This window comes from Gordionus sp. m RMFG-2023, chromosome 2 (genome assembly GCF_954871325.1).
Source record: "Gordionus sp. m RMFG-2023 chromosome 2, tfGorSpeb1-WG-v2, whole genome shotgun sequence".
Taxonomy (NCBI): Eukaryota; Metazoa; Nematomorpha; class Gordioida; order Chordodea; family Parachordodidae; genus Gordionus; species Gordionus sp. m RMFG-2023.
In genome coordinates, this window is record NC_088776.1 from 41,360,541 (window position 1) to 41,383,471 (window position 22,931).

At 25.6% G+C, this 22,931-nt stretch overlaps 1 protein-coding gene across 1 annotated transcript; it reads right to left on the reverse strand.

Moving 5' to 3' along the window:
- Positions 1-22,207, reverse strand: LOC135923289 (uncharacterized). Its single transcript, XM_065457959.1, has 14 exons — positions 22,018-22,207; positions 21,827-21,951; positions 21,629-21,783; positions 20,957-21,451; positions 16,701-16,802; positions 16,406-16,537; positions 8,769-8,806; positions 8,673-8,688; positions 8,556-8,598; positions 4,235-4,473; positions 4,101-4,146; positions 1,986-2,295; positions 1,298-1,629; positions 1-533 (listed from the first exon to the last, which is right to left on the reverse strand). The coding sequence occupies exons 1-14, from the start codon at positions 22,135-22,137 to the stop codon at positions 134-136; spliced, it is 2,553 nt and encodes an 850-aa protein (XP_065314031.1). The 5' UTR covers positions 22,138-22,207; the 3' UTR covers positions 1-133.
- Positions 22,208-22,931: the final 724 nt, after the last annotated feature.

Sequence of the window (22,931 nt, forward strand, 5' to 3'; positions counted from 1 at the left end):
TTATGCATGATAATTTTATAAAGATTTATAAATAATTTTCTTTAGAAATTTAAATATACAATTATTTTCACGATCCAGAATATAACTTTACATCAATATATTATTAAATATTAATAATATATATTAAATAATTCTAATATCGTGAAAAAGGTGGCTGATGATATGTCTTCATCATACTAGCCCCTCTTTTGAATCTCGGAACCTGAGGTGAGTGATAAGATGAATTATATTCATTGCTAGGTGGTATAAATCGATGCTTAGATTGTTTATAATGATACCTTGGCTCATATACGGAATCATTTATATCTTTGGCATAGCATGCTCGCTTATCATGGTTGTGAGAACTCTCTGGCTTCGAGGAAGCGCGCATAGTTTTGTCTAAATTAGGGATAGCTGCTTCAGTATCCTCGTAATAAGGTGAAGAAGAATGGTAAACACTTTTAGAAATGCTGTGACTCCTATCTCTATTGCCAAATTTTGAAGGAGATTGGTAACCCATTCCTTTATTAAAATAGGAGGACGTGGAGGGTTTGCTATAAAAATTTTTTTAAATATTTAAATAATAGTACTCATTAAAGATCTGCAAAAGTAGGGTGAAGTCCTAATATTTTTTAAAAAATTGGAGCGGACTGGGCATAAATTTTGAAATATAATATATTTCTTTTCATATTTTAAAATTTTTACAAGAAACAAGGCACCAATATTTTTTTTTACAATTAGAAAATATTAAATTTTATTCTTTCTAAAAATTCCTACATTTTTTTTATAAATTCTTTCTACAATCTTTTATATTCAATTAATTAATTAATAAAATATACAGTTCAACATTTAAAAAAAAAATTATAGAAGTAAAATATGGAATAATTATGAAGATATGTTTGATGATAAAGATCAAAAACTCGATTATGTTCGATGGAAAAGAAAAACTATTTATGGTAATTCTCATTTAAGATACCACAATGTAACTCGAATGCAGATTCGTCTATTCCTGAAATAATTAAATAAAATTAGTAAAAAAAAATTTTTTTTAATTTATCTTAAATATTTATTTCTATATTTAAAAAACTCAGGCTGGAGGACAAATAATTGTTTTTTATTTCGGGTAGGGCTTTTTTCGGGACTAATAAAATAATCAACGATTCGGGTTGGGCATATTTTTTAAAAAAATTCGGGCCGGGTTTGAAAAATTAGGCTCGATTTAAATGACTAACTCTCATTGAAATTTTTTTCACTCCCCTCCCCAAATTTATTATCTTTACTCCTGCGAGTGGGTGAAATATATCAACTATTAATAAACCTTTCTTCCACCGATTCTTGAGGATCATCTTCAACCTTTTTATACCTAAGAGGTGGTGAAACTTCGTTGCTTAACATTCTTTCCCTCCTATGATTGACCCTCTGCAAGTAATTCATATTACTATTATTGGCAGCTTCATTAAAAATTATTTTATCGGTTTTGTGGCCTTCTGAGGTGTCTTGCTTCATCGTATTTTCGGTAGAGGTGTGAGAAGATGCAGGGTTATCGGAAATATTTTTTGAGTTATTGATATTGTCTGAGTCTTCCGGTGCGTAAAGACGTCTAAAATTTTGTTTGAATTGACGGGTGTGGCGAAGAAGGTGCTCCCTGACCTTTATTGTAAAAAATCAAGATAAATATATGTAAAATTGATATTTAACTTATTTTCGTCAGTGTTCTTTTTTGGAAACGTAGCAATTTTCTTTTTCCAAAATATAGAAACCTTTTTGAAAAACAACCTTTCTAAGAAGACTCTGTGTCTAAAAAAGCTGGTCCGATCAAAAAAAGGAAAATGGCTATTTTGTATATTAAATATTCTGAAAAGTTATTTCTATAAATTTTGGTTATTTTTAATTTTCCTTCTTTTTTTCCCTAACTTTTCTCACTTTATTTGATTTTTAGTTCTTCTCTATTTTTAATTTTTAATCGAGATTTTTACGTTTAATTTACACCATAAAAAGATTCTTACTCTATGTGTAGGCAAGACTATACCACCTTTAGTGACAGCGGGCTTAGTATTCCCCTCATCTCCTGGCCCGGCAATTAACTTAGGCGCATATGTTCGGGCTTTTTTCTTTAGAGAGGAAGAGGTAGCCGGTTTAATTCCGCATTCGTAAAAATCATAGGTAAATGTGTCTATATTTGAAAATTTGGTAGTTTTCGTAGTACCTAGTTGTACCGGTTTTTCATACCGATTATATTTAAAGCAAGGAGAGTTGGTCCTTGGCATTACAGAAATATTATGTCTACGTATTATAGGAGAATAGGGTGAGGATGAGCTTTTATTTCAAAAAAAAGAATAAAATAAATGTTAAATACTAAATATATCTTGTAATGATTATTTGGATTTTTTTAAAATTATATTTACATATTATTAAAATTTCTTATCGTTGTTTTATAATCTGAATACCCAACCCCCAATCAGAGATGGGCAAGTTAATCTAAAATTAACGGTTACAGTTAGCACTTGAGGGAAAAAATATAACAGTTATGTTACAGGTGGAAAATGGTAATTAAGATACCTATAAAAATGTAAACTAATTGAATAAAAATAATTTGGCAAAAATTGTAATAAAAGTGATTAACGGTGGATATTTAAATTTTACTATAAAGAGAAACAAGTTTATTAAAAATATTTTATTGCGCAACGAAGGATATAATGTAATACAACAACAATGAAATACAATTTCAGAATTTTATGAAAATGACTATAATGTTCATTAATCGTTTCCGATTTGGCTATTAATCCAATTTGAAAAGGTGGAAAAATGTTAATCTTTTATAATTTATTACATATGCAAATTATTATTTCAACATCATTTGAACTTTTAATAGGCTTAGATTGTGAAAATGATTTTAGAAGGTAGGTTTAGAAATATCACATGGCTCATTAATATATTTCGTAGCCCCTCACTCGTAGATGGCAATCCCAAAGGTAATTCGTAGAATTAATGAGAGATAGTAGCTACTCGTTAGGAATGCTTTACTAACAACATCTAGATAAAGCCAAAAGATCATATCAATTATATTATCAAAACTATTAACGTAATATAGATATAATTAGTTGATTTAATTAAAGATTTTTATATTCTAATCTCAAAGGCTATTAAATTATATATCATTGCGATTGTTGTGCAGAACAAAGTTTCAGATTTAATAATATCATATCTTCTTCGTCGTTAGTTTATAGCCATTTTATTTATATCCAAAATTGATTCAAAATATTTAATTATAAAATTAAATTCACTGATCGCTTTGCCCTATAGAAAAGAAATAAATCATCGCTTTATTTTAATTATAAAAAGTGCAACATTACGATGAATTCTGACCATAGTTGGCTGATGGCAGGCTCAATATTCAGGCGCATGCAAAAGAAAATCCGTTAACATTAGGACATTTCAATTTATATAAGTTTCTTCCAAATTCAAGCGGCTATTTTTTTATGAAAAACCACGAGGCAAAGTGATAGTTTTCAGCTAAAAACTTGGTTTAACCGATTTTTTAGTCGACTAAAAATTGGCTTAAATGGCTAAAAATATAGTAATTACTCAACTATATGACCACTTTTTTATTGTTCTATCAAGTCCAAGCCGACCCGATTTTTATTTACTTTATTAGTCCAAGCTCAGTTTCAGATCGATTTATAAAATTTGACGTTAAATTGTTTATTTTCATCATAAAATATAGAAAATAATTAATTTTTCAAATTCTATAAATTAATTATAAGAAAAAGATTAAAATTGATAAATAGATAAATCAAGCTTCTAATTAAATTTATCAAAATTATATCATTACAGGAACGTAATAACGTAACGCAACAAGCTAATTGTAATTGATTACCCATCCCTGTAGATAATGTATCATGTATATAAAATGATAATATAATAATTTGTTCTATAATCAAATTTATAAAATTTTTCATAATTTTGTGACTTAAAATTAAAATTGTATATACCTTTTAATATTAAATAAACATAACTTTTCATTATTTTAAAATTTTGTAATATAGTGTGGTAGGCGTAACTTTTAAAAAAGTAACGCGTAATTCGTTACCTTCCGAAAAGTAACGAAAACATGGTAATACTTGTTGTCTTCCCGTTCTTTGATTTTCTTGTAGTATGTTCGTTTTTCTTGATTTGTAAAATCAAAAAAATAATAATAAAAATCAATAAAATAAACGATTGAAATAATACATTCAATGTTAAAGGAAAATATTACCGGGCCAAATCTTTTTATCCATTTGACGATCCATGTCTGTTATTCCGTAAATGTTATGAATATCTTGTATGGTGCTATGTTTATCTCGAACAAATGCGTTTTTAATTCTGATTGCCCCACTGAAAGGTGATTCCAAGTTAGGGTCATTGTTTAGGGAGATGATATTTTGATAGTAATTGAAACAATTGTTATCTTCTGAACAATAACAGCCGCCCAGTAAATAATGGTAAGCGTGGTTTCTAAGCATAGGGGAGGGGAGTTAAAATATATTAAAAATTTGATATAAAATAGATATATTAGGTTATAATCGAGAAATATAATTTATATTCCTATTTCTAGGATCTGAATCAACGTTATTAGATTATTTATACTCAGAGTTGTTTAAATTTGTTAATTTTCTCGGATTTAAGATCCTGACCTTAAATTGTGGATCGTGACCGAGATCATTTTTTTAAATATTCGATCCCGATCCTTTTAAAAATTATTTTTTTTACATAAAAAGCAATAAATAAAATAAAAATTTTGAAAATTAAGTTTAAATATTATTTTAAAATAATATCTATCTACATCATATTTTATCAATCACCATTCCACCAGATTTTATATTTCAACAATTTCCCAAATTTTTTGAAAGAACAAGTTATATTTATTTATTAATTATATTATAATATAAATTCTAGGTTTTAATGATGTCCTCCATTATAGATTTAGAAGATGATACATCTACTTCTATTGATGTGACAGCAGATATAAGTGAGAATGAGAATCTTTTGCCATTTCATAATTGACGTAAGTATTTTACTTTAGGTGAAACGGATGGAAGTAACCAGAGTTGGGCAGGTCCTCCGGAAAAAGAATCCAGATACAGATTCTTTTTAAAAAAATGAATCTTAGAGACAGATACTAGTATCTTTTTCAAAATATCAACAATATACAAGATAAAAGATACTTGTATCTTTTACTAAATTAGAATATCTTAAATACAAGATACTTTTAAATTATCATTACTAATTAAATTAGAATAGTTTATAAAATACAGTTTTTATTATTTATTTGTGAAGAACATAGCATACACATATAAGAATGAATATTTGCAATAATTAATAAAATATTTATTGATGAATTAATCATAATAACTAGGGATTAATAATATTAATTTTTGCCCATTAATAGCTTAAACAGGGAAGGGAGAGTAGTATATTTAATGGGAGTTAAAAATGTGCAAATAAGAAAAAAAATTAAATCAAATGATTTATTAGAATTTGCAGGTTATTTTCTGTGTTGTTTTAAATATAGCTTATATTCGGAGTTTATGGATAAATGGCATCTTTAAAAAAATATACTAGTTTTATTTTATTCATTATCTTTAATAAATATTTATCATTACTTGTTTGTGATATTTATGTATTTTTGACTTATTAATTCTTGCATTTGTAATATCATATATAGTATATAAATATCATTTAAATCTTTTTTCATATTTTTTTTATATATTTCTTGCAAAATTATTAATTATATATAAAAAATATGAAAATAGTGTACATCATTATATTATTTAATTGTTAATTACATAGCAATTTTCTTTAATGCATTTTAAATTAATTAAATTTCGTAAATAAATGCTGTAAAATTTTATTTATATCATAAATAAATAAAAGTAACTAATAAAGTTAAATTCTACCTTATTATAATTATTTTATTAAGAGCCTTTTAAAATTATCTAACATCATATATCAATTGTAGCTTAAATATTTCCTTTAATAAGAACTTGCTAAAATAATTAAATATAAAATATATTAGGGATGTGCCGATATTTTTTATCGGATCGGGCCGATATTTCACCCATTTTAAAATATCTGTTATAGGTCAATATTATAAAATTTGATCCGATATAAAAATGGCATCTTTAACAAAAATAAAATGTTATAAAATGAAAAAAAATAGTTACATCTAAAATCATTTATTTTTATAAATAAAATCGAAATCCATTTTTATGTATATTTTTTTAGTAATAATAATTAATTAATAAACATTCTATCATATTGTTATTTTTTTGCGCAATCTGTTTATAAAAGTGTGCGATAATCACTACAGAATCTGTTTTTAGTGAAGCTGGTGATATTGACAGTTACTATCGCCGCAAGCTGACCTCTGATAAATCGGGAATATTGCTATTTCTAAAAAGAAATCTTCCCTATATTAATGTTAAATATTATTTTAAATATTTATTTCAAATTTCATATAATTGTTTATTACTTAATATGTATATAGATTAATGTTATTACTTATTATATAAAAGTGATTTTACAATATAAATATTTTATATACTTTTAGAATTGTAATTGAATTGAATATAAACAAACAATAACTGATCATTATAAATATATTTATATGACATAAGTTATGGTATAGTTAAATTATAGATGTTATACTAATAAAAAGTATATTAAAAATTAAAACCATTGTTATCTTTACAGAATACAAAATTAGATATGATATCGGATCGGTAATCGACGGATATCAATTTCGGATCGGATCGATTTCTAAAAAGTAATATCGCTACACCCCTAAAAAATATATATCCAAAATGATTTTAATTTGATAATCAACTATCTTCTATAAAAAAATTTAATAACAATTATCTAAGAAGGACTTAGTATTATAGGTATTATTCTGTTAATAATTATAAAATAAAAATGTATATTATACTTTAATATGTTTAACAAAGTTTGTGAGGAGTATGTTCAATCTTTAATAACTTTTTTACTTGTGTAATTTTAATATTCGGCTTTCACCCTGTCCTTTTTCACATGAATTACTATATAAAATTTTCCATCTAGAATTTCAAGATTCAGATTTGACTCAGGAGAACCTATCTCCATAATTTCATCTTCACTACTATAAATGTTAAACATTCTACTAATTAAAAAATATTACATATAAAATATAACTTTTGCTTATTTAGTTTTGGTGTTGCTATTTTTAATCTTTCTATCTTTGTGATCTGTAAAATTTCCAACTAATTTTGGTTATCAATATATTTAAAATGCAGGAAAAAATAAAGAAAATAATACAAGATTTCACGAAGAAAATAAAGTAACATTGTGTGATATGTAAATGTTTTAAACATGAATATTAAAAAGAATCTGTATCTGTATCTTTTTAAAGAAAATGAAAAAGATACAAGATTCTTTTCAAAATAAAGGATCTTAGATACAGATACTAGTATCTTATTAAAAATGTCAATAAGATACTGAGTACAAGATACAAAAAGATCTTGTATCTTGTATTTTAGATACAAGTATTCGCGGTACTGCTCAACTCTGGAAGTAACCATACAATGATCTATGCAAAATGCTATTTGTGCAAAAACAAAATATCTTCTTCAAAGATTAGCAGTTCAAACCTAAAGAGGCATTTAGAAGTAATTCTTTTAAAAATACAATTTTTATTATTTATGAAGATCATAACAATATACATATAATAAAAATTATAGATTTCCTTCACTATATGATGACAGTAATATATTGGCATCAATAATTCACCCAAAATTTATGCTCAATTGGCCTTTTATTAATCTGCCACCAAATTTATTGCTAAAAGAAAGGTTAATTGCCCATTTAGAAAATATACAGGGTCAACCATATGCAGTACCTTTTTTGGGAAAAACTCGTCACAAAATGCTCTTTCCATTAATAATTTTTTTTATTCTAAAGATGATTCAGTGAATATTTTTAATAATTATGTTAATTAAAAAAAACATTTATTGAATATAACACACCTTTACCATCAAGCACTCCTGTGGAGCGCTTGTTTAGTAAAACTAAACATGTACTTAATAAAAAACGTGGTTGTTTAAATGATAATAATTTAGAAAAAATTTTATTATTAAAGGCTAATTTAATTATAAATAAATATATTCTAATTGTTATACTTATATTATATTATTCAATTACAATAAATTTATATCATATTTATTTATTTTTTATATTAGTTAATTTTGCATAGATCAGAAATTTAAATAAGAAATCGTGATCGTGATCCTTTTTTTAATAAAAGGTCGATCCTGGATTTCGATCCTCTTTTTTCCAAAAGATGGTGATTCGATCTTTTTAAAAGGATCGATTAACAAGCCTGTTTATACTGCAGTTTAATTAATTGTATAAAAAATTAATTGATTAACTATGCTTAGAGAAAAAAGGACAAATAAATAGTTATAAAAAAAATTAAAATAAAGAGTCAAAAATTATCCATCCCAATCCTTTAAGATAGAATGACCTAACCCAAATAAGATTAAATTAGATATTAAATAAAAATTCACATGATGGATGTATTATCGAATTTCTGGTCTTCGCTATGAAAATCTAAAATGATTTGTAAATAAATAGTTGTAATAAAGTTCAATAGAAAATAGCATTAATAAAAAATATTTGCTCACCACTTTGAATCGTTCCCTAGATATTTTTGGAGAAAAATGTATTATTTATATTAATATTAGGTTATTTATATAAAATAAAATTTATAAATTTTCTACCTTGTCTTTGTCCGAAATTGGAAATGTGGATCCAGCATCTTAGCATTTTTTAGAAATAATATTTTAAAGATTTATAAATTAAAATATGTAGAAGTAATATTAGATCATAACGGTATGCAAATTAATGTTCAATTTTATGGTATTCAAAATAACAGTACGATAAACACGTTTATTTTATTAGATATAATTTTATATTTCAAATTTTATTTTCATTTATAGATATTCAATGGGAATCCACTCCACATTTTATATTAAAAAACCAACAAAAAATTAATTATAAATATGTTTTTAAACGTAATAAAATTTAGTTTCAACTCTTTTGGCCTACTGTTTTACTTAATATAGATTATTATTTAATTAACCAATCATCATACGCCATTATTTTTATCATGATAATTAAAAATATTTTCTTTAAAAATTGTTTGAAAAAAATAAGATTGTATAAAAAATGGCGTTTATGACTTTTGCAATGTGTATTTAAAATAATAAATTAGGGGACTTAGAAAATAGCGAGAGCACCAAAAATTATTTTGGTTTTGTATTTGAAAATATTTTTGTTATGTGATTTTTTGGTTGTATAAAAAACTTTAAAAAAAACACATGTTGTTTTTTCTTGTTTTTTAAAAAAATATTATTACAATATTTAATTATTTTATCGCAAATCAAAATAATTTAAATAAAATTTTAAAATACAATAAATTACAATATAAATAATAGATAATCAAGCATTCATGAACATTCTTTCATTGAATGTAAATTGGTTGTATTAAATTTTGGAACAAGATGGTATGAAGTCGTGTATGCCAGTGTTGATAAAGTAAATAGCGCGCTACTTTAAAAAAAATATAGCGATAGCGGTAGCTCACTATACTTTCGATTTTATATAATAAATACACAAAAATTATTAAAATATACTTCTAAAATCACAATCTTTTTATTTAATTTAATTTGATTTTGAAATTTATAAAAATCTAAAATGTAAACCTAGTTTTCAAAATAATTTAAAATGTCGACGATAGAGATTGATATTGAAGATAATATTGCTACAGATCATATCGACAAACTAATTTCCTTGGAAAATAATGAAAATATGAAATTTCCTTTTCCTGAAATCGCAATATTTTAATCTTGGTAAAAAAAATTAACACAGGGTATAAATTTCATTGTAAGATGTACCGGAAGGTTTTATCATCAAACAAGAGTAGCAGCATCAAACAAATTTGGTTCCCATTAAATAAAGGAAAAAAAATTGGGAATCTCGCTTATATCTCCTAGAAATTATTTCAAGTTAATTTGATATAAATATTAATAGATACTAGGAGTAAACACTTTGTATTTATGTTAAATTTTTTTTAAAAATGGGTAAAAATGAGGGAAATATCATCAATATTCCGTAATGTTCTTATTTCTAGGAACAATGATAATATTTCCTCCATTTTTAGCTATTTTTTAAACTCAATTTAAATACAAGTGTTCTCCCTAGCATCTCTTAATATTATTTTCAATATTACTTTTAAAATTTTCTAGGAGATATAAGCGAGATTCCCAATTTTTAGGGATTTTTATTTTGCGATTTAGGATATGTACCCCACTTAAAATATAATTTGAATCAAAGCTGCATCTATAATAGTTTGAGCTAGATATGTTTAAGTGAAAGTTGATTTTCCAGCCCAGTCCAAACCTAGTATGTTTCAACTAGCCATAAAAATTAAAAATTATAATAAATAATTAATATTAACATTTCATTTTATTATCAGACTCATAATGATAATATTTTATAAATTATTATCTGGATGTTAAACATGTTTAAAATTAATGACTCATCTATTTATAAATTTTATCAAAACATGCCAATAAATAATTATTTAAATCCTTCACATTTTAACCAATTTTGAAAGTAATTGGTTCAATAGATAAAAAGTTAAAAGGCGGTGGCCTAGCCAGTTGGCAAACATGGCCATCCACTTTTCCCCTACATAATTTTTATTCTAGCTATTACTATTATAATTTTAGACTGACCTTAGCCAGATCAAAAACGTCACCTACTTATAGATGTTTTTTTTGAAATAAATAATAATACTATTGAAAATGCTATGAATATTTTTGATGATTTTTAATATGTAAACTTAATTTAATACTGCATTGAGTGTTAGTGTTGAACGATTATATAACTATAGCTTATACTTTCTGATCGTTGCTCTAGACTTGAGGATGACAGTATGGAAATGTTATAATTATTGAGATGCAATAAAAAAAATATTATATATATATATTTGAAATTTTGTCCTATTTTTCATTTGTGAAAATAGAGATACGTAAAAATATTTAAAAAAAAATTCTAAAGACGCGCTACTTTTTTGTAAATGGTAACGATAGCACGCTATTTCTTTGTAAAGTAGCGGTGGTGATAATGCGCTACTTAAAAAAAAATAGCTTTTAACAACGCTGGTGTATACCCATGATGTAGATGTTAAAAGTTTTCTGCTCGAGCATTTATCATTCTATAAATTTTATATTATTATTCTTTAGTATGCTGCTACTTGAAGAAAGAATGTGTTTTAAGTAAAATTTACATTCATAAATTCCATTTGTATCGCGGCCAATTTTAATTTAAAGAGTAAAAAAATAATAACAAAATTTTAGTTATAAAAGTAATTGTTATTTTAAAAATAATTTGTATTGTTTATTGGTGGCGGAAGATAGGTTTATTTTAAAAAATTGAAGGAAATATATATTAGGAGTATTTTTTTCAAAATTATTAGAATTTTTTCTGGATTATTATCTCCGGCGATTCAAAAATAAATTTTTAAAAAGGTTTTATTGTTCCCTCCATGTAAGTAGCATTGTTTTTTTCATATTTTTTTATTTTTTCTGTTTTTAAGTGTTTTTCTCATTGTTTTATGTTGAATAAATATGTTGTTTTTGTTTTTTTTCCATCCGTACCCCTTACTTACCCCCTTTACCTGATTTTCATCTTTCTGTCAATATTTAATTTTATCATACGCCCCACCTCCCTACATTTCCCTTCCACAAATTCATCCACCCTAGCCTCTTTTATTCCCTCTTTTATCGAAAAACCATTAAATAAGAATATTATTTTGTGTGTTTGATGAATTAGTACTTATATGTTGTATTATTTTTGAAGTTAAATTAAACATTTGCTATTTTGGGCATTTGTAGGTTGGGGAAATGGAAGAAGGATATTAGATTACTATAGAATTCTCTATTGTAGTATAATTTTTATATTGAAGAAAATTTCAGGTGAAAATTTTTATATAGCAAAAATTTATTAAATTATAATGTTGTTTGATCAAGAACATTGCCAGATAGAATAAATTGAATTATTAATACAAAATACTTATAGGTTGTTTATTTATATTAATTGTCAGATAATACCATAAACTGCATAACGGCAACATAAATAAAAATGATATTTTTTCTAGAACATTTGGTATAGACTGTTACGACATCCTATAATCAAAATTTTGGAATAATATTTCTTTTTTTATCAATTTGTAACCAAGGAGAAGGACTTTATTACAACCACCACCCCCCCCCCTCTTAAAACCATAAAATTGATTACAAAGTTCTTAATCTGAACTTTTCTAAAATTGTTCTTTCTTTTCAAATTAAATTATATCTAAATTTAAAAATATTTTGTCTAAATGTCTTCGTTTTTCGCTAAAAGACATGGTATTTTTTTAAATCGCTCTCCTGTAAAATTAATCATAGTGAAATTAAAAAAAACATAAAAAGATAGAGCTTTTTTAGCCTATCCTTTCGGAAATTGTTACTTTTCCAAAAACATAAAAATTCATTATTTCCGGGACAAAGTTATGCTCTATTTTGTCGTAAATTTTTCTGGAACACGGAGAATTCGGAACCTATCAATTTTAAATAAATTGAGAAGATTTATAAATTTTAAAGGTCAGTGTCTTTCTTTCTTTTTGAACATTTACGTTTAGCCGTACTTTTTTAATAAAAAAACGTAATGAACCCTTGTTTAAAATGAAGTTGCTTTTTTTATAAGTATCGTCGATTAAAAATCTTAATTGTTATAAAAAAAAATTGGTTTTTGTAAATTATATTATCGTCTGCCTTTTCATTAATTTTTTAAAAAATCGTGGCCTGAGTATTATACTATTGTCCACTTTTTGAAAAAATGATTTTTTTCGCAAAATAAATTAAGGTCATCAGAACTATCGATCCAAAATCTAGATTTCCAGGGATGCCTAAGATTAAATTGTATTATGTGCTATTTAGTGTTTTATAATTATATTATTCTATCTCCATCCAACTAATAGGCTTGATAAAAATAACCATATGATCATTTTGTCACCAATTAAATTGGCTTAATATGTTTAGGATTATATTATGCTATATCCTTTAAAAATATGCTCCATTGGTAATTTTTATTCTTTTTGAGGTTTATATTGTGCTATTTCCATTAAAAAAAAATTTTTTTGAGGATAATATTGTATCAGAGTTGTTAAACCCTACTTTTAATAGTAGCGCGCTACTGCTATTGCTACCCATCAAAAAAATAGCGCGCAATTAGCGACTAGTTCAGAATTGTTAAAGTATCTAGATATATAAATGTGGTATCTGTATCTTGATATTATTTTAGAGGTATCTGTATCTGTTTTAAGATACATTGTGATATACTTTTATTTAACGCGTTTTTATATTATAAATAAAAATACTTGAATGCAAAATTTATTTTATTTCCAGGGTAACTTTTATTTCATTAATATCATAATTGTATGGCTCACTTACATTGATTTGGATATCCATTTGCGATGACATTTCAAATAATTTACGCCAAATGTTTAGGTATAATACAAATTGAGAATGAAAATTTCAATTTCAAAATTAAATAAATTATAATTAATTACGATATTATATTAAATTTTCATGTTTATAGCTACATTCATTATATTTTTAAAAGGTAGTTAAGTAGCCAAAAAAATAAATAACTGGAAAATAAGTAGCTCGCTATTAGCTATAGCTATCTAAAAAGATAGCTCTACTTCGCACTTTTAACAACTCTGTATTGTATTATATTCCTTTTAAATAATTTTTCATTAAAAATGACCCAAGTAATTGAAGAAGAAAAGATAGATCTCTAGTATTAAACAATGAAGGAGAGTATTATGAAGATGATGTTTGATTTATATAAAGACAAATGCAGAGTAGAAAATATCGAACCTGTTTCAGAACATGCTTATAGGTCAATATTTAATTATTATTTTAATCTAGGATTTTATCAAACAAAATATGATAGATGTGATCTACGTGAGGAGTTTAAAATTAAACAGTCCGATATTGAATTTTTATTCAAATATAACAAGCATGTAAATAATAAGAATTCCTCACGGGAGCAACGAAATTCCGATCGAGTGAATACCGACAAAGAGGTCGTTGTTGTTTGTTTTGACCTAGAAAAGGCTCTTGCCCTTCCAAACTTAAAAATATCCTCATTTATTTACAAGCGTAAATTTAGCACTTACAATCTCACAGCCCATTGTAACATCAATAAAAAGGCATATTGTGCTATATGTGGTGATAGGATCTCAAGGCGGAGTTCAAATGATATTGCTCCACCTTTAATAAAATTTTTAAATCCAGTTTTAGAAGATTTACCTCACTTAAAAGAAATTATTTTGTGGTCGGATTCATGTATTCTGCAAAATAGTAATTCAATCATGTCCTTTAGTTTAATCCATTTTTGAAGCACCCTTTAATTAAAAGCATAACACAATACTCGGAAACAGGTAATTTATTTTATTATTTCAAATAAAATTTTATTATATAGATCCTTTCTAAAACTGAGATTTACAGCTCCTTGAGCACGTATTTTACCAATTTTGAATAGATCCAATCCATTTAAGGTATACCACCTAAATAATCATGAAGATTTTTTGAATATCAAAAAAGTTCCGAATGTTTTAACCTAAAGATCCCATATGCATCTATTAAACAAATTATATAGTCAAGGACTCTATGACCTTATTTTATAAAACTAATCATAAAGACGATATGTTTTTAAGCCAGTCCATAATTGGCTCTAAATCTATAAAACCAAAAAAAGCTAATATTATGATGAGTCAGATAATTCCGGTTTAATTCGAAGTATCACGACTAGTAAAAATTTCTTGATAAACAAGTAAAAGGTCGAAGACTTCAAGTCAGCTAAATTTTTTCCCAGAATTTGATAAAATATATATATATCTTTAATAGGATAAATAATTTTAAAAAGATTTTTACATTTTAAATTTTTTCAAACATTATACTATATTTATATCAGACCTGCCGGGCGTATTTTAATTTTTTTTAAATTTACCTAGGCCGGGTCTGGCCTGAAAATTTTTAAAAAAAAAACACGGGTCGGGCCGAAAAAATTTTTTAAAAAAATCAGGGCCGGGCCGAATAAATTTTTTTTAAAAAAATCCGGGACGAGCTGGACCGTACAAAAGGTAACTCTGCAGGTCACTGATTTATATATCATATAATTTATAAAATCGATAAATAAAAATTTGAGAAATATTAAAATTTATGATAAATTTAAGAAAAAATGCTAATTTTACATGAATATAGAACAATAAAACATATTTGATTTTTATACATTTTTATTATATCTCCAGGAATAAAAAACATTTACGAATTTTTTGCAATTGAAATTTAAAAATTTTATTTCCGTTTTTCAATGTGATCTTTAAAATAAAAAAAAATACTAAATTTATAGCTCTTACCGTTTTGAAAATAGGAGAACCCTTTTTTAAAAACGCTCTCCTGTATAGTTGGGAAATATGGAGATAGAATAATATAATATTCAGGCAACGAGATGTTATTTTTTTAATATTTTAAAAAATATTGACCAATGCATAAAATGAAAGTTATCGAAAAAAGCAAACTAGTTTGTGTCTTTTTTAAAATGGTTTCTAACTCCAAGCGGTAATTTGGCCAATTTGCAAGACCATTTGAAATACATTATGTGCGTTTGAAACGCTCAATTTGTGTGCGCACTATAATGCTGCAATACATCTCAGAGGTAAAATAATATTTTTCACACTTAAAATTCGCTCTCGTAAATTTATTTAAAATTGAGAGATTCGAGTCTTCAAGTGAGGATTCAGAACAAGTAGTTTTTCAAGAAAACATGAAATATATAAGTCAAGTTTGGAGTTAATTTTTCTAAAAAATTTAAATTAGGATATCTAATATATATATAATCCAGTAAATATTTTAAAAAAATTGATCTCTTTAAAAATAGGGTTGATTTTAAATCTGTCAAATAAAACAAGTCTTTAGTCGTAATGTTGTTTGAAATTACAAAAATTTAACGCCTCATTTATAGTAAACACGATTTGTTCAAGCGGGTGCGGTATTTAACGTTGCATTATTTACAAAATCAGGCCAATAAATAGATATAATTTATCAATATGGAGCAAAACGACGAAAGAGCTATGATAAAATTTTTTTAAAATATGCTGCGACGTATATTTCAAAAATTATTATCAATTTGAAGAATCAGCTGTAATTTCGATAGCGTTAAATACCGCACCGCTTGAACAAATCGAGTTTAATAAACGAGGTTGAAATTATAAAAATGTATATCCATGTTTAAAATATTTTACCATGTTCGTCCATAATTTCTGGGAGTTCTGATGAAGAAATGCTGATTTGGTCCTCGAGGGAGGAAAGATCACTAGTATGAACCGAACTGACGCTTATATCCTCATTATCTATCTTGATGGTAGATGTTAATTCTAAAAAAATATTTTTAAAAAAAATTTTAAAAAAGACGTGTAAATTAAAATCTTAAAAATAACTCTTAAAGCGATTTTTTTTTAAGAAACCCAATATATAATAACTTATAAAAAAACTACTTCCTTTCACTCTTAGATTTAATTTTAAAGCAAAAATGTAAACTTTTAATGCCGTCATTCAACAATTCATCTAGATCCTCGACAACAACCTCATGTTTTGTATGAACCCGGAGTTTTGTATTTTCATTACCGCTAATTTTAATATCTTTTGAGAACAGTTAATATTTTGAATATATAGTAGTGCTGTAAAGTTACGTCGATGAAACTAACGTTTTTACTAACAGCGTTACTTTTTTGAGTAGTGTTGTAAAACGGCTCAATTTGAGCCGATTTTTGAAAACGGCTAACTCAATATTTTAGCCAGAATGTTTAAGCCTCAAGATTTCGTTAATAGATGTTCGAGCCTTTGTGCCACTTATGAGCAAAATCTTCAGGCTTGCGTAATATTATTCTGGATAAAATATTGAGTTAGCCATTTTTAAAAATCGGTTCAAATCGAGCCGTTTAACAACATTATTTTTGAGGAAAATAAATGTTATTCGTTACTCGTTTCATATGAATAAGTAATATTTCTTATAAATAGTTATGGCCAAGTTTTAATTCAGATTTTTGTATTAAAATGGCCCGATGGGTCGATTTTTAAAAACGACCCGATTAAGATTTTAGTCAAAATAATATTATATAAGCCTCGAGGTCCAAGCCTATCTGCCATCTATGAGTAAAATCTCCAGGCTTACATTATATTATTTTGACTAAAATCTTAATGGGAGTTTTTAAAAAATCGACCCAAATCGGATCGTTTAACAGCATTAATTCAGATCAACCAGTTGAATTTAATACAGTCAAGATTGTTAATCTAATTAATAAATTTATTTTATAAAGAATATATGCCATAGTACTTATTCTTCAGAAGATGATTTAACTTTGCCCTAATAAGAAAATTAAGGGAACTAAGTCTACATTTTGTAAGTGGTGACTAATTCAAATATTTCAAATCCAATGTCCAGAAGCTCAAATCTAAAACATATCAAGGTAAAAATATGAATTTAAAATTCTGATAAAGATGAAAAAAAATTTGATGAGGAACTGATTGAAGTCTTGTGAGAAGAGTAATAAATTTTTTGAAAATAAACTTCTTAAAATACTTTTAATAAACCCACCCTCCTATTAAATTTACAACCAAATATAATACAACCTTCCAATCCTCTGCGCCAGTTGAACGTATCTTTAGCACAGCGAAAAATATGTTAAGCACTAAGCCCTTTTGTTTATCTCATCATTGAAAAATTTTTATTAAAAATAAATAAAAAATTATTACAAAAAGAACTTATCTCATAATATATTATTTTTGCATAATTTTATTTTCATTATCTATGGGTAAAAAAATAAATAAAATAAAAATTTAAATATAATATTTTGCATTTTATTTAAATAACGAGTAACGCGCTACTTTTCTTTAAATAGCGAATAACGCGTTCATTTATCCCACCATGGGTTCAATCCGAAAATTGTAACGATTTTTTATTTTCGGGATAGATCGGATCGAATTTTTTTTTAAAATTAGCCGGATTTGTAAATATATTTTACATTTTTAAATTTAACCGCCAGCCAAAACCCTAACCCTATTAACCCTAACCCTAGTATATATGTCAGCGGCATAGATCCGAACTGAAACGAATATCGTATAGGGATAGGTTTATGTTCGGATAAAAATAACGGTTCAAGGTTCAGGTTAGGTTAGTTAAAAATAAAAATATCGGATCGGTTCGAACCTCTGAAAACAGGTTTGAACACTTTTGTATACACATCTACATTCAAATTATATTTTATTTGCGATATTTTGATTTTATTGAGTTCTTCCTACAACGGGAGGGGGGGTTGAAGCAACTGCTTCTTAAAATTTAAATGTTAGCTAATATTTTACTAACATTTCCTAGTTTTGATAAGAGTATACCATAACCTAAGATTGATTAAAAATATTAAAGAAAATAATGATATTGAATATGAATCGGAACAAGACTCTGCTATGGAGCGAAACAACTATGGAATGAATTAAAAAAATATTATGAAATTTAATATTATATAGATTCATTATAATATTATATATATACAAAATAAAGTTAATAATGGCATAAAAAACATTTATTTGAATTTGACCATGACCTTATTTGACCATATTTGACCGGTCAAATGCACAACCCTGCATCTGGATACAAAATGAAATGCCAAAAACTCAAATAAGTCTAACAAGGAGGAGTGATGAATGCAGATGAATGCTCGAAGATCCGATTAATCTATATTTGTATAATATTTCGTCCTACAATTAATCAAATCATGAATGTTTTAACAATCATAAGATTTTCTGTGAATAAAAAGCTTATAACGAATGTGCAATATTTTTATTCAAAGAATTATGAAATATAAGGTATTTTTGGCCTTGAAGAAAGTATTACAATTAGAAAATGTATTAAGTGACAAATTACGACATAAATTGTCTTGATCTGCTCGTATTTGCAAAGATTTAAGAGTAAGGGTAATGAAATAATATAATTTATAATAGTGAGGAGTCTAATAAACGTTAAGATGTTATAAAAAACAGGCTGAGGAAAAATATGGATACGATTAATTGGAGGCATTTTTAATGCCCGTTGAAAAAGAATTGTTGATGCAAATAAAACTAGAATATGTGTTTATTTGAGCTAAAGTTGAGAATAAATGCAAGATTTATTAGCTTAAAAATTATACAATATTCGTTTAATTCATTATTTAAATTCTATTTGAGAAACTATATTTGCAATATACCTGATTTTATATGTTTACAATAAGTCTTATATACTCGGTGTAGTATGGTATGTTGTATGTAGATTTAGAGCACAATAAGTAATAATTTTATATGCAATTAATATTATATTATATGTGAAATATATATTTTATTATATGCACAATTGCAATAAGTATGACTTTATATGTGCAATTCTTAAAATAAAATATGGAACTCTTTTCATATGAGTCTTTTTTAAATAAAAATGTGATATCAGTAATATTGTGCTTAACGCATCGTTTAAGAATTTTCCTCCAAAAATATAAGAAATAATAAAAAACATATATAATATAAACAAGCCATTAAAGGCGTAGAATCACCAGTCCGCCCCTGATTCGAATTTTTAAACGATAGAAAGACTTCAAAAAAATATTAAAACGATTTTACTTTATAAATAAATGATTAATATTTATATACTTTTAGATTGATGAATATAAAGATACACTAGCTGATAGCCCGTCAAGAATGCCGAGGAATCAGAATTTCCTCTTTTATTTGCTGATAAATAAATCAGAAATTTCCCCTTGGATGAGTCAGAAATTTTTCTATCTTATGAGTTGTGATTCAGAAATTAACCTTTATTTTGATGAGGGGTTATTCTAAAATTTTTCATTATTTTTATAAAATATTTTAATGAGGTATATATTTAGTACCATTATTTTACGTGCACAATAAGAAATTGTATTTGTAATTTATATAACCTAAAAAAATATATACTTGATAGATAAGTTTTGCATAACTTATTTTTGATTTAATATTGCTCCAAAAAACCCTTATCTAAGAATATTTTTTTTAGTTTATAAATTACAAATACAAATGAATAAAAATTTAGTGAAAGATTTTTTATTGTGTACATAAATTAAAAGTATTAAATATATACTTCATTAACATATTTTATAAAAATAATGGAAAATTTTAGAATAACTTAGTATCAAAATAAAAATACCCTCATGATAAAAAAAATTCTGATTCATCCATCATCAAATAACAGGGACATTTATTATCCATCCATCATTGAATATAGGAGTAAAATCTGATTACCCATCATTCTTGATGGGCCATCAGCTAGTATAATGTATTATATATTTATAAAAATAAATTGATTTAAAATGTGTAGCCATTTATCCAGGATTAGGGCTCTAAGCCCAGCCTGGGTATTTTTTAAAAAAAATATTTTAAGGCCTAGCTTGGATATGTTTTTAAAATAAATATGGCCCGCCCTGTTTATCCAAGCTTAGAGCTAGGCCTCGAGGTCTCTGATATATAGCTGCAAAACATATATGAAATTATATTCATCATTTATAAATATTAAATTTATTTCCTTTAAATCTGTTTAATATATAAGTAATATATATTAAAGATCTGCAATGCCCAGTCCAATAGTTGTTTAGGTGTTGAACAATATATTTGAGATTAGACCTTGTATTAAAAAAAATTAAAAATCAGGCTGGGCAGCCTTAGTGAATAATTGAATGTGGCCTGAAATATAAAAATTAGATACTAAGAAATTAATGTTATATACACAAAAAATATAAAACCTTTATCTTTGACATCTTTTTTTCTTGTATTTTGATCCTCATTCTCATTAACTAAAGAATTTGATTTTATAAAGGAATCTCTATCTGGTATAACAACTTTCTCTGATTGATCAACATTCATATCACCTAATAGTAAACTCATTTGATCATTCAATGAACCCATATCTAAGTTTATATTGTTGAGGTCAAGTTCACCACTATTTAACAATTGTGCTAATTTATTCTTTATTTTATCTAATGCTGCTAAAGCAGAATTATCTGTTGAATTGTTTAAAATGGTTATATCATTTGCTATGTTATTGCTTTCACTTATGAAAGAATCAAAAGGAGATTTATTGGTGTTCATTAGATAATTGTCATCATAAGAAGGTTGAGGAGGCAAGGGAGGAGGGGGAACAAATTCTTTAGGGGGCAAAGGTGGCAATGGGGGAAGTGATGAATCCATAGAGGTTATTTCTTTTGGTTCATTAACACTAGTAGAAAGAGTATTGGTAACTGCAAATGTGTATATGGATTAAAATAAATATGTGAAGTTTTAGTGGTGTAAAAACATTTATCCAAAAATATTAAATATTTTTTTCAAAAAATGATAAAATTATGCATTGTGAAGCCAAAAAACTATAGGTATAAACCTTATATGCATTAAAAATATAGTAAAATCATATATTATACCTGGATTGAGATAGAATTCTTTATCTGAAATATGATGTTCATTAATAAAAAACTTTTCTAAAAATTTCAAGATATTTAGACTCAATCTTGATTGCATATCAATGTTAATAGTGTGATTTACAACAAAATTAACACTATCATTCAATATTTTAGACCTATAATTTGAACTATTTACCAAACATAATATTAAAATATAACTGTAAGACTTCAGTCCTTAATTTGCTTCTAAGATCATTTTTATTTAATGAATAACTCCATCTAATATTTGATAAAAATTTTGAAACAGATTCCTCTACATGATGTTTTAAATTGTAAAAAAATGGCTGGAATAAAATTTTAGATATATATTGTTTAATCATTATTTTATGTGAAATAATTATGTAAACTACCTTTGTATCCAATTCATTTAAAGCCTCATGACGAAATTCGTCAAATAGACCCCTTGATTTGAATTGTTCGACAATAACTTGTATCTTGTCATCTTCTTCTTTTGAATCAGCTTCGATCATAATGAATTTTAATTTAACTAGCTTCGATCATAAAAATTTTAACTAGCTAAAGCAAAGTGAGATATTGCCAATCATTCATTTCATTAAATTAAAATATAAATGACACCTAACAACTGTTAATCAGCGATATGCCAAATTATATTTTAATTTTGAAATATAACACCTAGCTATTCGACTTTCCTTATATCCCTCCCCCACTCAACCCATACTTATGCTTCCTAATATTATTTTTATGTTATGATTGTTCAATTTTTATTAATCAATATGTTGTAATATGCAATCAAATGATTCCTTTATAAAAATAAAAATGTTTTACGAAAGTTTATTTTCTATGATAATAATAATAAAAGAAAAAAATATATATGTATAGATTGTTTATAGAATTTTTATTCGTTAATTTTTTGGTGAAGAAATTTTTTTTACTTATAGTTTATTTTAATTTTTCTTTTTATTTTGTTACTTTTCTCTTTATGATAAATTAATACATTTTACTTTATAATTCATTATATATAAATATGTTTGATTATGTAATAGAGTTATAGGGTCTTTCAAACTCCGTATTAAGTTTCTTACTGCTGATCAACCATCTCTTTTGCAGTATAAATTATATTGTTAAAATAAGAACTCGTTTTGGTCGAGTATGTAAGATAATAATTAAAATGTTAAATTTTGTATAAGATACATTTTAAAACACTACTAAAACGACAAATATGTAAAGGGATAATTAAAATGTTTTATTTTATATAGAATATATTTTAAATAATGGAGGCAAATATATTTTTATTAAAATAGAA

Excerpts from the sequence above, each read along its gene's own strand:
- LOC135923289 (XM_065457959.1), bottom strand. The coding sequence starts at position 22,137 with ATGATCGAAGCTGATTCAAAAGAAGAAGATGACAAGATACAAGTTATT. Across the intron at positions 21,784-21,826 it reads TTAAGGACTGAAGTCTTACA|GTCTAAAATATTGAATGATA; the intron begins GTTATATTTTAA and ends TTCAAATTATAG. Across the intron at positions 16,538-16,700 it reads GTTGAATGACGGCATTAAAA|AATTAACATCTACCATCAAG; the intron begins GTTTACATTTTT and ends ATATTTTTTTAG.